We start from the raw sequence: 15,405 nt of genomic DNA on the forward strand, positions 1-15,405 counted from the left end.
GCACGTGCTGCTTGTCAATTAAGGCGCCGCGTTCGGCATCGCGAGGTGTGCATGTGCACATGCTCATGACACATGCACATGCACATGCACATACACATACACATGCACACGCACATGCACATGCACATGCACAAACGCTCGGAGGGCCTTGTCGCGGCTCGAAGCGGACCGATGCGCATGTGCATGTGCATGTGCATGTGTGCGTGTGCATGTCACACGTGTCCTGTTGCGGCCTGAAGCGGCGCCCATACCGGCATGTGTCACATGCACATGACATGCACATGCAATGCGCATGCACATCGATGCGGCGCCGATACCGACATGTGTCACATGCACATGCACACATGCACATGCACATCGATGCGGCGCCGATACCGACATGTGTCACATGCACATCGACATCGATGTGGCGCCCATACTGACGTGTGTCACATGCACGTGCACATGCACATGCGCGCACTGACGCCCATACTCTCGCCTGCACTGTGGGCCATGCTGACGACCATGCTGACGACCATGCTGAGGGCCATACGCCGCCTTCCGAAGGGGCCAAATGGCCCGACCGCCGATCGAGCATGGCCGAGCATGTGCATGTGCATGTGCATGTGCATGGCCGAGCATGAGCGAGGGCTATGGTTCGAACCGTGCATGCACATGCACATGCGCATGCGCATGCACATGCACATAATCGAGGGCGGGCGCTATGGTTCGAGGGCGGGCGCTATGTTGTTGTTTGGACAAGTGTTTGCTTTGGTGTTGCAGTGTGTTTGTTCGGTTCCGTCCGCTGATGGGCGGTCATAGAGCCTTGCTCTGGCTGTCATGCTCGGGTTCCGTGCGTCGCACTGTGTTGTGCTCCGCTTGCTGCTTCACACTTGTCCTCTTGGTCGGTTTGGTTTCTGTCTTTCATTGATTGTGCCGTTGGCACCGACTGCGCATGCGTCCTTTGTGTCCTTTGTGCAGTGTGTGTCCGCTCCTCGCCCGCATCTGATGCGGGCGTGGTTGCTTTTCCCCAAAACAGTAGCAGGTAGCGTTGGGTCACAAGTACCCTTGTAACTAGGACCTCCCCAAGAGGTACCCAAGAGGTGGCTCCGGAACCCCCCCAACGAGGTGGCCCCCCTTATTGCTCTTCAGGGGGGTCCAACCCCCCCCAAGAGGTGGCTATTGCCCCTCTTGAGGGGTCCAAACCGAATAGAAACCCCCCCAGGAGGACTCAGGAGGTGGCTAACGGTGGCTATTGCTCGTGGCGTCGTGGACGTGGGGGGGTCCAGACCCCCCCAAGACGAGAGGTGGCTATTGCTCTTGGGGGGTCCAGACCCCCCTCCCAAGAGGCTATTGCTCGTGGGGCGGGGGGTCCATACACCCCCCCGAAGGTGAGGTGGTTTCAGATCTTGTATTACCCCCCACCAAGTCACCCCCTTCGCCTCTTTTAGTTTTACATACGTTTGTCCGCGGTCAAATATCGGGGGTATTTTTTCAGGCTGGGGCCGGGCGAGATTTAAAATCGGATGCCAACATTTATCATTATCATAGACACAACCTTCAAAGAAACCATCACAGGAATTGGGCTTCATTACTACCTCCTAAATCTACACATTGTGTCCATGGCAAGATCCAATTTCACGCGCGAGCTTGGACCTACCATCCGCAATGTACAAAGACGGTGGCCTCACCCTACCGTAGCTAGGCCTACGAGAAGCGACCCGAGAAGGCAGCGCGCTTGAACTTTATCGCTCGGTCGCACTCACGGCGGCGGCTTTTCCTGGCTAGGGGGCGAGCGCGCCGACCGGGTCGCGTCTCTTCCGTCCTCAGGCGATGCAATAGCCGTCGTCAACCGCCCCGATCGCCATGCTCAGATTGAGCGCACCGCCGGCAGTGGGGCCGTTGATGGGACAAACGTCGCCGTTCTTGGGAAGCACGCCCGTTTCGAGATATGCCCCCACCTTGCCGTAGCACTCTTGGGCGCCCATCCCAGCGTTGTAATACTCGTCCTTGTTCGGATCGTCGGTGAACGGGTCAGTCGGCAGACCGTGTTTGTAGCCTTGCCAGGAGAGCAGCACGCCGTTTGGAAACATCCTCTGCATCATCTGCGCACCCGAATACACCGTCGCGGGGTCGCCGAATTGACCGATGATCAGCGGCGTCAAGTGATCGAACGAGCGGCCTTTGGGGGGCGTCGGACGCGGCAAATTGGGCTGGACCGCGATATCGTGGTAATTGGTGTCGCCCATCGCGCCGAGCGGATGCAGGCGCTTCATTTCCTCCCAGAGGCGTGCAAGCGCGGGAGGGCTCAAGCGGCCTTTAATGTCGACCGCACGCACCAACGTCACGGGTTTATTGTCACGTTCCTCCTCCTCGTCCAGACGCCGCTCCTCGCCCTCCTCATCTGCCGCATTGGCCTGTTTGAAGCAGCAGCCCGGCCCTTTGAAATCGCGGCGGTCGACGTACGACTGGATGCAGGCCATCAGCATCGAGCCAGCCGGATAAATTCCTTTGCTCATGATGGTTGGCCCTGGAACGGGGCTTGCTCCCTGGAAGGCGGCGTCGAGAAGCGTGAAGAACTTGGCTTGCTCAAGCAGAGCATCGGTCCCAGGAGACTCCTCGAGCTGCTGCAAGATGTCCACCAGCTTCTCAGTCGGGTAGGGCGTCGCCGCGCAAAGGCCGAGCTGCTCCTTTGCGCCGAGGGAATTCTCGGCAAACATCTGCGCGGCCGACGGCTCAATCTCGCCCGTAGGTCCCACCACCGAAAAGAAGTCAGAGTCGCACGCGGCCGCGAGGCCGCTCCACGTCTCCTCAAAGGAGAGCGCCTGCACCCTTGCGTAGCCGTAGATGTCCTCTGAGATTGGCACGTTGCCGTCGAGGATGAGCTTGTCAACTTGGTTAGGGAAGATCGACGCATAAACGCCGCCCACCTGCACAAAGAGCGAGCAGTGCCAACCCTAGCCGCGTGCGTTCGGCGGCACGCGAAGCACGCACGCACCTCTGTTCCGTAGGAGATGCCCCAGATGGAGAGGTGCGTCGCGCCGATGGCCCTGCGCAGCAAATCGAGGTCGTGCGCCAAGTCGGTCGTGCCCGCGAAATCCTGGTACACCATGCGGCCCCGCGCCACGTTCTTCCCGAGCTGGTACTCGGGGACGGTGCGACACTCGTGCGCCGCGGCTTGATTGAGGTGGGCCAAAATCTGCGCGGCCGTGCGATCGAACCGTCAGGCGGAGCCGGCGCGCCGACGGACGGCGCGCCCATCTGGGGCGGTGGGCGAGAGAGGGGCGAGGCGAGTGTGAAGAGCACACCTCTACCAGTTCCGGCTTCAGCGACAAGTAGTGCTTGACAAAAGCCCCTTTCGAACCCGCCTCCGTCAGCGCGTCAACTACCGGCTTGAAATCCCTTCCGGCGACCGTAAATGCGGCTTTCACTGCGTTTAAGGTGTAGTCGCTCCCGGGGCTGAGGCACTTGATGGTTGGGAAGCGTGTCACGGGGGTGCCGTCTTCGTCCTCGAAGGGCACAGGCGGGAGGTTGTCATCGTCGTCGTAGCGGTTGTCCGCTTCGGTTGCAATGCCACGCTGCGTGATGGCAAGGTTGTCGTACAACCCTTGCTCGACCAAAGGGTTCGTTTCAGCGCCCATCATCAAATGGCAGCTGTTGTCGGTGCCCGGCCCGCCGCAGTGGGACTACGCACACCGCGTTCGCCCGTGAGCAAAAGCTCGACGCAAGAGGCTGGGCAGGGGCACTGCGCACCAGGAGCGGCTTGGCAGCTGGAGCGCAGCGTGTATAGACGGAGACGCGCAGCGCGGTATATCCGAGCGGAACGCCCAGCTCTTCCAGCCCAGGCTGGTCGTGCAGGATGGGCACCTTAAGCCACCCCAAGTAGACCAACGGCCATGCGGTCTGCTCGGGCTTTATGTCCCATACGAGGTACTCGGGGTTGGGTTCGCACAGTGAGAAAGACTTGGGTTGCGTTCCGAAGCCGAGGGCTGCGATGGCGAGGCCAATCATGGCGCCAAAGCTTTAGGTAGCAAGGTGTCTGCGCAGGAGGGGTGCGTCGGTGGTGATGGCAGATGCCCGGAGCGAGAGCGGGTCGCTCTCTTACCAGAAGAGAGGGAGGGCGGTCGCGCGGGACAAGGGTCTAGGTGCGAGGCCGCGAAGGACATGGGGGACATGGGGCTCGTAGCAGGAAAGGCAAGCGCCTACGGGATCGCGACCATGTGAAAGAGGGTGAAAAACTGGTATTAAGATGTCTGGGGTATATGGGGTATATGGGGGTATATGGGGGTATATGGGGGTATATGGCTATGATAAAATCTCGGGGAATCTCCCCTCGAAACGATCTGGAGCCCGCCCGCCACCCACCCACCCAGCCCCGCAGCCCCCCCCCCCCCCCCTACCCGCCCCATGCCTTCGAGCCTCGCCTACACGGATAAAAAGAAATTAGCGACGGCGGCTGCACAAAAACACAAAAATGAATGCAGCTGAACGGGAAGAGAGAGCGAGAGAGGAGAGCCGAGCCTACGGGCAGTACGTCGGCGGCGTGAGCGTCGAGACGAGGCCGCCGGCGCGCTCTCTCGCGTCCTCGGCGCTCGGACTGGAGCCGGGCGGCGATTGGCGAGCAAGCGAGAGCGGGTCGCTCTCTTGCCAGAAGAGAGGGAGGGCGGTCGCGCGCGCGCGGGACAAGGGTGGGGAATGGGCAGCAGCGGACGCGTCTCGCGGCTTCCTCGATGGCAGCGGCTGTACCTGCGAGCGGGAGTAGGCAGGCGGTGCGAGGCCGAGGGGGGTACAGCCGCTCGCGCCGCGAGAGAGGGCGCATCGCGTGGTGCGGGTGGTGAGGGGGCGGCGGGTTCCGTGAGCAATAGGCGTCGCGGGGGTCTAGGCGTGCTGCTCGCGGCGGCATAGTCGGGCGCAATGCGGCGCGGCAAGTGCGAGCGGACGAGGAAGTGCCATGGCTTGCCTGGTGTGATGTCAGTCAGGCAAACGCCGTCGGGGGAACATGGGGTACAGGTTCTCTGGAAATCCCAGATTTTTCCCATGAAATCCTGGATTTTTTCTTTCTAGGGAGCCGTCCCGGTCCGTTTCTTAGACGTGTCCTGGACGATCCCTCCCCTGCAGGCGCCTCGCCGCCACCTTCAGTGTGTCGCCTCCGACCTGCTGCTGCTGCTGCGGCAGCACCGGAGGGAGGCGAGGCTGGCGCTGCCGCTCCTCCGCACGGCGCCAGCGGCCCGGTCGAAGGGGGCGAGGGCGGTGTGTGGACGGCGTCTCTTCACGCGCCGGCTCGCTGTGAACAGACGGAGCACCTGCTCGAGGCGCGCGTCTTCGAGGCGCTCCTCGGCGAGCCCCTCCCGACCGATGGCGAGGGCGAGGGCGAGGGCGAGGGCGGGGGCGGGGGCGGGGGCGGGGCGCTTTTGCAGAGGCGCTGCACCGCGCAGTGAGCGACGCCGCCAGGGCGTGTGCACGCGAGATGGCGGCGCTGCGCGCTTTGCGCTCGGCATTAAGGTTGGCCCCCCCCCCCCCCCCCCACCCCACCCTGCGCACCTCCTCTCCCCCGCCTGCGCGCCTCCGTGCTGCCCCCGTCCCCCCCTCGGGTTCGTCAAGCGCCCGCCGTTTAAGTTTCGGGCGCTCATGCCTAAGTGAGGGTGTGAACGGGACTACGCCCCTCCCTGAGAACGAGCAGTCTGCGACCAGCGCATCCAAACGATCTTCTTCTTTGAACTGGGCCGGGGTTCGCCGGTCTTGATGCCGGCGAGTCCGCCGCGGGCCGCCCGGAAGTAGCGGTTGCGACTGCAGCGACGCGCCATGGCGCGCGTCCCTCGCCGCCGCCCCCGCGTTGACTGTCAACAATAACATCGTCAGCGCTCGCTGCACATGCGGCGCGAACATTGGGAGGCGCAGCAGCTATGTCGTGCTGGCCATAAACGGCAAGCCCGGCTTTCCGACACTGCCCGCATTCTGATGCGGCCTGCCCTTTAATTTGCCGCAGGGCCACAGCGAGGCACTTGGAGCACTTGGAGTGCAGTCGGTAGCCTCACATCCAGGGCCGGGGAGCTAAGAGGCGAGCGTGAGGCGTGTTAGGAAGGGGCAACCAGTATGTGGTGTGAAAACCCCTATTTGGTGCGGCGGCGCAGAGTGCGCCGAAACGGCGGAGAAAACGGCATGCCCTGTTCGTCACGTGTCGTGCTAGGTCCATCTCGTACGCGCTCGTTACCCTGCTCCGCAGGTGTGCCTTTGCCGCCGCGTCCGCCTCACATCCAGGGCTTGTCGTGCTGTGTCTGGTGTCTAAGGCCGTACTAGCCCCGAGTAGAGGGGGCGTTCCGCTGCTAGGGGAAACCCGGAGCGCAGAGCTAACCCTCGGGGACCCGTGTTTACTTTACGGCCCTTTCCCTGCGAACGCGCACCCCCAGGGCTAGGGCTCTCTTGGTCTTGCCCGCAACCCGATCCCGATCATCCGGCCCGCTGGGGGTGCGCTTCCGCGCTTAGCACACCTTAGCTCCCTGGCCCTGGATGTGAGGCTACCAACTGCACTCCAAGTGCTCCAAGTGCTCGCTTAGGCCCCTACTTTTCTTTGTTTCTTTCTTTAAACACACAGACGATTGTGCCTCACGTGGGCAGAAAGGTACCGCTCTCGCTAGCGCTGCGCAACCCCCTCGCCATCGCGCGCACGAACGCCGCCGACCCAGGCAGCCAAGTGTGCTGCGTCCCTGCAAGCAAGTGGTCAAACGCCGGCCCGTGCTGGGCCTCGAGCGCCCCAAGGAGCGCCGACCGGCCGGCGAGTCCGATCCTGTTCCAGTAGCAAAAGACGCGACAGCGGCTTCCCGGGCCTGCGCGGCGCAGCGCAGCGGCGATCGCCTTCGCACCCGTATCGCCGACATCGCAAAAGGAGACGGAGAGCGCGAGCTTCGGAGGCAGCGCCCGTGTCTCCAGCGCCGAGGCCAGCGCCGCCGCCCCTTCGTCGCCGATGGGCGTGCCCATCAGCGTGAGGAGCGTCAGCCTCCGCGCCACGCCCCGCTCGAAGACACTGCAGACGGCCGCGACGCCCCTTGCGCCAAAGCGGCTGCCGTTGAGCGACAGTATGTCTAACTCAGGCAGCGCGCCATGGTCGATCCCGGCCGCGAGTTCTCTCGCTCCCTCGTCGTCCAGACGAGCGCCGCAGACTGCCAGCTCCTGCAGCCGCTCGCAATAGTTGAGGGCCTCTGCGAGGCGCGTCGGCGAGGTCCACTCGTCGCCGCGCACGAGCGGCAGCCCTACGTAGCTGAGTTCTCTCACCTAGGAGGGAGAGTGTGAAGAGTGAGTTATGTGGACAGGGAAAGTGAGTGCGCTATGAACGTGTGAGAGGACGGGAGAGTGCCCGGGGACACTCACCGTCCCCAGCACCGCGGCCGCCGTCTTCGCGTACAGCTGCAGCACAAGGGAGGAGTCTGCTCCGTTGGTGAAGCGGCAGCCGGCGAGCAGCTTCGCCATGCGCTGCGGCGTCGTCGGAAGGCGCCGCTCCGCGCCGCCGCCCTCGTCAGAGACGTCGATGACAAGGCTCCACCGAGCCGACTGCAAAGAGCTGAGCTTTGCTAGCTCGGCGGAGCACCGTTCGAAGGTCGTCCATCCGCGGCTGTCGTAGGTCCGGCTCGGGTCGAAGCCGGCGGGAAGCTCGTCGGGCAGCTGCGTGAGCAGCACCACGGTGATGGCGGAGTGCGCGTACCACAGATCCATCGTGTTGCTCAGCATGCGATCAAAGGCGGCCTTCTGCTCCGCGGTTCGGCTCGCCTCGTACGCGCGCCGGTCGGCGGCTTGCTGCTCACTGAGCGCGCCGTCGCTCTTGGCGTACAGCGCCTGGTCCGCCATCCACCCTCTCCACAGCGCCGGGTCCTTCTGGTAGCCCGAGGACCAGTCGAGGAAGACGCCCTGCGCGAGCCAGGAAGGGGCTGGCGGTGAGGAAGGGAGTGGGAGTGGCGGTGGGCAAGGTGCGGGAGGCAGCTCACCATGTCGGAGAAGCCGTACTCGCGGCACGCGCCGAGCAGGCCGCGCCCGCCGTACAGACTCCGCAGCTTGCGGCAGAGCAGCTGCAGCTGGCGGCCCTCCCGATCCGGATGCGCGGCCTCGAGCCAGCAGTAGGAGATGGAGACCTGCCCGGTGAATGCACCAACCTCAGGGCGGGAAGGCGGTACTGTGCAGAGTCTTCAGAGCACCGTGTGACGACGAGGGGTGCGACTACAGTGAGTACAGCGGAGCACGGCCCAATACAGCGGAGTACGCGTCCTCTCGAGCCCTAGTTGGACTACCCATACACGTGTTCCGCTTCTAGAGACGGAGACGATCGGAAGGAGCCCGTCGGCGTTGCGCTTGCTGTGCAGCGGGGTCGCCATGAAGCCGAGGAAGGGGGAGAGGCCGCCGCCGCCCTTGCTCCAGGCGGCGAAGACGCGCTCGAACCGGCGCACATCGAGGCTGCGCCTCGCGCCCGCCTAGAGGCAGGTTCACAGGAGGTTCCGGACACTCGCCCCACAAACAGGGGAGGGCTGGGCTGCATCGCCGGCCTCTATCCGCTTCAGCCGCGCCGCGTCCAGAAACGCCTCCTCGGGCAGCTCCTGCCGGCGCGGCAGCACCCCATTCTGGTCGGCCAGCCCCATCAGCCACGAGAGGCTAAGCAACCGCACATCGCCGCGTATGATTTTGTCCCCGTCGCCCTCGAGCGCCGCCCAAACTGAGTCGTGCTCCCGATAGCGTCCTCCGTCCTCGCTGGCCGGCGCCGGACGCCGAGAGCTGGGTTCGTTGGACTCGACATCCGACTCGCAGGGCTCTGTGGTCCGAGGAGGGCCGCGGGCTAAGAGCTCGTAGGCGAGGAGAGCTGCCGGCTTCAGAAGGAAGCCCTCGACAATAAACCCGAGGAGCCAGTACATGCCGATCGGGAGGTGCACGAAAAGGACGAACGGTAGCCGGACGAGCAGAGGCAGCCGGCGCCAGCGATGCCAGGCAGGTGGCAGGCCGATATCGTCGCCGGAGACAAGCGAGCCGGCGATGGCTAGTGGCGGAAAGATAATGGCGAAGAATAGCAGGAGCAACGGCAGCAGCGGCAGGAAGCAGAAGAGCACCACGGCAACGCTCTGCAGCAGGTGCCTAGCCGCACTCACGGCGCGGCGCATGCGAGGGCAAGGACTCCAGTTGCCCAAAAGCGGGCGCCAAAAAGAGCAAAAGATGCCCCCACACACGAGAACACCACTGGGACACCCATGACACACTAGAACAGGTATGCCACGAGGCGGGATGAGACTAGACGTCTCGGACGAGACTCGTCACTCGACGGAAACCTAAATCGTGAACATCGGGTTGCTGCGCGGCGGGTCAACCCCATTATGCGCAGTCATCCAGATGTCAACTGCACCTCAGGCAGTCGCCGGCGTGGGCGGGAGGGGCGACTGTATCTGAAGGCGCGGTAGCGGTAGACGGGCAAGCCACAGCTGGCAAGATGCCGATCGCCATTGACCTTGCTCGAGCCGCGGCGAGCCCTGAAAGTGGAGCGTGTCAGGATCGATTGCTCGGCTGTGAACTGACCTCGCTGTGAATGTGACCGCCGTCACAGACACTATTGTCCATGAATGGTAGACTGAGAGTAGAGTAGAATCGGGTCGAGCGACCGGCCCAGTCGACCGTCCCCTCCCCTCAGCAGAGCGGGCGAGAATCCTAAAGGATTCACGCCTCCTCTGCCAGGGGCCCCTCCACTCGCCTGCACCTGCTCGAACCCTGAGCACTGTGCGGCGTTGCACGCTCGAGGTCGTGCATGATGTAGTAATCATTGTCTTGAGTAATGCGCTTCTCTCGACCGAGAGCGCTAGCCTCTACACCCCTTCGGTCCGTCGAATCTCGGCGCGGCAGATGCGACGCCGAGACTGACGAAACCTCCCTGTGGTGGGCTGCTGAGCCTCCCCACGCTCGACCTTTGAGGTAGTATGATGGAAGGTCGATGCCCGGAACGGCCTAAGCTCAGCTGAACCCCACGCATAGACCTCCTCGAATCACCTCAAAGGTAAGGGATGGCAACTGGCGGTTGAGTCGCTGACGTCGCACGACCATGCGCCCGAGAGACCGATCGTGATTATCGACCGATCTCGCAACTATCCCAGCGAGTAGTCCGGTGCTCCGGTAAAACCCCCCCGCCCCCGCCGTAGCGATGACGATGAGGAAATAGCACCCGACGCGAGTCGGGCCTACACTCGCTTGGGTGGCAAGCACGCCACAGTTGCACTCATCAACAGTGTCAAACACCGTTGCCACTGTCGACTTAAACGATAGCAGCTGCCGACCTGATTGCTGCTTCGTCGTGACCCAAATTTTAACTGAGCGAGTTGATGATCCTGCCCATACGGTCTGCTGCTTCGACGTCGAAGAGCATTACTCCGACCGTGTCGTCAATCGACCATTGTTGCCCCATCGACGACATCGGCCGAAATCATGCGTCGCGCAAGGCAATTGAAAGATCGACCACGAGTGGATCGATCAACCTGCCCATCTGGCGTGCGCCCAGAGCTGGTCTGGTAGCAGCCAGTGGATCTCTCTGAATCTGAATCCGAGCGTGAGACTAGTCAAGCATCTACTCAAAGTCCCTACACAGAAAGAGGCGAGTGAGGGACGCTCTCGGCGGATCTCTGGACAGCCTCGGCCGATCTCGGCCCACCTCGGCCAATCTCGGCCAATCTCGGCCAATCTCGGCCAATCTCGGCCAACCTCGGCCGACCTCGGCCGATCTCGGCCAACCTCGGCCTATCTCGGCCAGCCTTGGCCATCCTATTCCACCCTTGGCCCACGCGCCAACCACCTCGGCCCACGCGCCCAACAACCATGGCCCACGCGCCAATCTCCCATCAGTGGTCGATGGCGGGCCCATCGAGTGCCCTCCCGCCATCGCCTCCGGCAACGCCCCAGTCGAGTCCGGTGTCATCAGTGACAGGTCCATTCGACCGAACCGAACCCGCCCGACATCCTCGGCGGCCGTCTCTCAGGCCCTACGCCACGCGGGCCGAAGGGTCAGAGATTGACCGTGGAGCGCGCCGCACTCGCCTGTTGCCCCACACGAACACCACGATCCCCATTTAGGACGGGTAGTCGTGCGGGGCGCTCCCAGTCACACCGACTTACTCGGGAGCGTGTTGACGGCGCCACATACCTCCATAACTACTCGGAGGGCGGCATGTCGTGGCCCGTCCCCCGCCCTTGAGGGCGTCGAGACGGGGCCGACCGCGTCTGCCGTAATGAACGGCGGCGAGTGAGGTCGACCCTCGCCCATACCTCCATCCACGGCCATGCGACACGCGGGAGAAAGCTGAACGGGAGCCTAGGGTCGGTCGGCAGCAGCCCGCCACCTGCAGGCTGCTGCTCGACCGCCCTGGAATCAAAGGCGGGGATGCCAACCTCTCGTCTGGCCCACTGAATGTATGTCGCCCGTACCCGGCCGCTGCTCCCGGCAGTAACACGAATACGGTTGACTGTCCATCCGGACATTCGAAAGTATCAACTCGCACCCGGTCCCCGCTCCCGGCAGGAACACGAGTACGAGCCAGCTGGGTTCCGCTCCCGGCAGGACCAACAGCTGACGATACTCTCGTCTCCCACGCTCGGTCCCTGAGACCAGTTACACGAGCGCGAGAGTCAGCCGGGCCCCGCTCCCGGCAGGACCACAGCTGAATTCAGCGAGCGTACAGGCTCGAGGTGGCATCGCCTCCTGATCCGCAGCGGTTGCGTCGCTACGAGTAGTACGCTCGCGGTTCACCACCCTGCACCGAGCAGAGCGCGGATCCAGAGCATATTTCATATAGATCCGCAAGGCAAACCACGGCGACCATCCCGCTGACCACAGCAGTCCATACTGTGGCCACGGCCTCGCGTCGTTGCTTCCACGCGCTGTCTGCAGAGCCCGTCAATACAAAATCCCCGTCAGGCGCAGACCCGTCTGAAGCCGCTGCTGACGCACAGCCGGCGGGTCAATCAGACACTGGGTGCTGGCCGTCGATGGGCTGAAGTGTGGGTTGCAGGGACAGCGCGCGAGGAACTGAAGCAGAATGCATCGGTCTGGGTCCTATCGACGCCAGACTCGACCATATGCCGACTACCTGCCTCCATTGCGGAGGTAGGCGAGGATGGACTGCCACTTGGCATCTGTCCAAGTCTGGGGAACCGCACTGGCATCAAAGATAGTGCCAGAGAGGCGCCCCAAACCACTGCAACGGTAACGACACTGGCATAGCTCGCCGGATTGTTGGCCTCGCAATGGCGACCCACCATCGAGGCGTCAGCGGCCGAGCAATATCGCAGATGCTGTCGCGTAGGCCGGCCGGGACCACATCGGTGAGCTGACCCAGCAGAACCTCGACGACAACAGACATTCAACGCACACCAGTTACTTTGACTGTGCGCTGACTCACGCGTCCCCGCGCCCGTAGAGGAAGCGAGGCAGTCGAAAGACGAGCGCGGTGCCGTCAACGACGACACTCGGCTCGGCTGCACCCACCGCCACCACGGCAATCGCACCGACAAAAACGATAAACGTAGAGAACCGCAGGAAAGCATGGCACCGCACGCGCCAGCAAGGCACGAATGACGTCTGAGCGAAGCCAAGGCTCTCTGCGACTGTATCTGAAGGCGCGGTAGCGGTAGACGGGCAAGCCACAGCTGGCAAGATGCCGATCGCCATTGACCTTGCTCGAGCCGCGGCGAGCCCTGAAAGTGGAGCGTGTCAGGATCGATTGCTCGGCTGTGAACTGACCTCGCTGTGAATGTGACCGCCGTCACAGACACTATTGTCCATGAATGGTAGACTGAGAGTAGAGTAGAATCGGGTCGAGCGACCGGCCCAGTCGACCGTCCCCTCCCCTCAGCAGAGCGGGCGAGAATCCTAAAGGATTCACGCCTCACCAAACTCCCTCGCCCACACTTCATGAGCCGTGGGGAGATTCACTGACGTCCCTCGTTTGATCGAAGAAACCCTGGCCCGAGCGGCTGCCCGCATCTTTGATCTGCTGTGTGAGTGTTGAGGTGATGCGAGCGCGCGTGCGCGCGGCGCGCGTGCCGTTTTGGGTCTCTTTTATACCAGTGATGAAATATAAACCGACTTTACCACGCGCGCGCACGCGCGCGCCGCGCTCCTCGACTCTCTCGCACCCGCCCCGAGCCACGCCCCTCACGAGATAGGCGGCTGCGACCCTGAGAGTGCGCAGCGGTGCCGCTGGCGTGCTCACCACACCCGTCCATCATGCCTGCATCATTCCTGCACGTACTGCCCGGTCTGGTCGGGGCGTGGGGCGAGATCTGGCATGGCGGCGCGCTTGAACTGAGCGCCTTCGATCGTCTCGCGGCGACAGCTCGCAGGCCGGGCGGCCAGAAACTGTGCCGCTCAGCCATCCGCCGAAGCGAGCGCGCCGGCGGCGGTCCGCCGCCGGCGCGCTCGGCTCAGTGTCTTCAAGCCCGCCGGTGGGGAGCTCCGCTTGCGGGCAACGATTGAACTGCGGGCAGCCTCGCTGTCCGTGAATCAAGCACTCTTCACGGACTGTTTGATTGTGGAAACACCCAATCTCCCCACCCCTTATACGTGCGCTCATAGGAACTTCCTACCGGTACGGTAACTATTAGTCTCCAGTAACGGGGAGCGCGTCACGCTACAAGCAAGCAAAAGCTACTGTGGGTACCATGAGGCGCTTCCTCGGCGTCGGCCGTCGCCGCCGCCGGTCGTCGGCGGCGGTCAATCCCGCTCTGGAGGACGCCGCTGCGGATGTGAGACGGCATGGCTACAGCACCCGGCTGATGCACTTCCTGCCGCTGCAGACCAGGCTGCTGCGCACTACCTGCATGATCTGTGCAACGCAAGTTGGTATCACATTCTGGCGGCGCTGGGAGCAAGTGCCAACGCGCTGTCTACTCGAGAAAGATCAGCCCTGTCTGGCGCCTCAGTTTCAGCTCAGCGACATGGCAGCGCGCGCATGGGTCACCATTTGGGCTCTTGGTGTTGCTGGATGCGCTATCATGTGCCTGGCCTCCGGGAGGCTGCAGCGGGCCGCTTCGGCATTTGTCTGCGCGGTGTGGGTGTTGCACTTGTGTTCGGCTGAGAACTGCACGCCGCCACACATAGCCTATGTGACCCTCGCGCTCTGTTACTGCGCCGTCGCGCCCGAGCACGGGCGCCCTTTGTGTCAGCGGCGCGCGGCGCGGCGGCGGGCGGCGCGAGGCGGCGGTGCGGCGAGGCAGCGGGCGATGCAGGGCGGGGCGGCGCGGCTGCTGGTGGTATAATTACTTATTTGGTAATTAATTATTACTTAATAATCATCGGGCGGCGGCGCGGCGCGGCGGCGGGCGGCGCGGAGCGGGGCGGCGAGACCATCAGCAGACGCCCGGGCCTTTGGTCGCTGGAGCTCGGCAATGGTCGCGCCGCCCTCGACTCAAGGGGCTGCCGTCCATCCGCCGCTGCTCAGGCCGGGTGAGGGGGGGAGACCTCCTGTTCCTCGCGGGACGGGAGCAGGCCCCTCCTCGCCCGGTCTGCGAAGCAGGGCGGTGGTCGTGCCATCTTCGCTTCAAAACGACCACGCCGCAATCGTCGCCGGCGCGCGACACGATCTCGGCGGCCGGACTGTCCTCGTCGAGTGTGTGCCGCCGAGGCGGGACGCACTCAGGGACAGTGGCGACGAGACGCGGCTCGAGGGGCGGCTCTCGCGAAGGCACGGCTGGCAACCGTGGCGCGGGGCTCTTCCTCTAAAAGTCGGGTATGGCTCACCCGAATACCACGTTCGGATCGCTCCTCATCGCAAACCCTGTCAGCAGTTCAACTACAGGTATGTTCGTAAGAGCTACATACATACAGAAAGAAAGAAAGAAAACAGACACGCCAAACGAGGGATGGGACGAGGACAGGGTCCCCACCTGCACGAGCAGGATTTTGGAAGGACGATCAGGGGGACAGGTGGGGCTCTCCTGCTCCTGACAAGGGACACGACAGGCTCGCAGCGCGGTGCGCGGTGGACTCCCACATCCACTGGCGGTCTCATCTCAGTCTAGCGACCTGCCTCCAGCTTGTCGCTGGCAGTCTCTCGCTGCTGACTGGACTGTCAGTCACTGACTGAGCAATCGCATCGGCGGTACTAGTAGGGTTACTACGAGGTCTCTGTGCGGGATATGCTGGGGGGCTGCCCCCCAGTCGATTGCCGCATAGTTCGTCGTAGTAGCCCTATCATAAACCTCTTACTCACACCTTGCAATTTTAAAAAAGAAATATCCAACTTTTGTCGAAGATCCGGAGGGTTTATCGGAGCATCACCCCGGGGGGCCCGCGGCGGGCGCGGGGCGCCCCGGGGGCGGGCCCAAAGACACAAGAGAAAAATGTGTCATAGCCAACTCTCCACGTGGCCGCGTGTGCGAGTCATAGCCGCTTCACCTCGAGGCTTCTACGGGAATTAC

The 15,405-nt window shown here is 63.2% G+C and overlaps 3 protein-coding genes across 3 annotated transcripts; all 3 read right to left on the minus strand.

The window, feature by feature from the left end:
• Window positions 1-1,805: 1,805 nt before the first annotated feature.
• On the minus strand, window positions 1,806-3,990 carry EMIHUDRAFT_121369 (hypothetical protein; the record flags this gene model as incomplete). Its single annotated transcript, XM_005758429.1, has 4 exons — window positions 1,806-2,909; window positions 2,978-3,178; window positions 3,288-3,665; window positions 3,733-3,990. 4 exons carry the CDS (start codon window positions 3,988-3,990, stop codon window positions 1,806-1,808), a joined length of 1,941 nt encoding a protein of 646 aa, XP_005758486.1.
• Window positions 3,991-6,545: 2,555 nt separating this feature from the next.
• On the minus strand, window positions 6,546-9,137 carry EMIHUDRAFT_446549 (hypothetical protein). Its single transcript, XM_005758430.1, has 5 exons — window positions 8,508-9,137; window positions 8,289-8,435; window positions 7,956-8,099; window positions 7,345-7,878; window positions 6,546-7,248 (listed from the first exon to the last, which is right to left on the minus strand). The coding sequence occupies exons 1-5, from the start codon at window positions 9,111-9,113 to the stop codon at window positions 6,583-6,585; spliced, it is 2,097 nt and encodes a 698-aa protein (XP_005758487.1). The 5' UTR covers window positions 9,114-9,137; the 3' UTR covers window positions 6,546-6,582.
• Window positions 9,138-11,708: 2,571 nt separating this feature from the next.
• On the minus strand, window positions 11,709-12,655 carry EMIHUDRAFT_250038 (hypothetical protein; the record flags this gene model as incomplete). The annotated part of the gene is made up of 3 exons (XM_005758431.1): window positions 11,709-11,865; window positions 12,075-12,182; window positions 12,387-12,655. The coding sequence occupies 3 exons, from the start codon at window positions 12,653-12,655 to the stop codon at window positions 11,709-11,711; spliced, it is 534 nt and encodes a 177-aa protein (XP_005758488.1).
• Window positions 12,656-15,405: the final 2,750 nt, after the last annotated feature.

This window comes from Emiliania huxleyi (assembly GCF_000372725.1).
Source record: "Emiliania huxleyi CCMP1516 unplaced genomic scaffold EMIHUscaffold_863, whole genome shotgun sequence".
NCBI classification, from domain to species: Eukaryota; Haptophyta; order Isochrysidales; family Noelaerhabdaceae; genus Emiliania; species Emiliania huxleyi.

Bases quoted from the DNA above. Each gene is read 5' to 3' on its own strand.
- EMIHUDRAFT_446549 (XM_005758430.1), bottom strand. From the start codon at position 9,113: ATGCGCCGCGCCGTGAGTGCGGCTAGGCACCTGCTGCAGAGCGTTGCC. The intron at 7,879-7,955 runs GTGAGCTGCCTC...TGGCTCGCGCAG, and splicing joins AGTACGGCTTCTCCGACATG to GGCGTCTTCCTCGACTGGTC. The intron at 7,249-7,344 runs GTGAGTGTCCCC...TCTCCCTCCTAG, and splicing joins CGGCCGCGGTGCTGGGGACG to GTGAGAGAACTCAGCTACGT.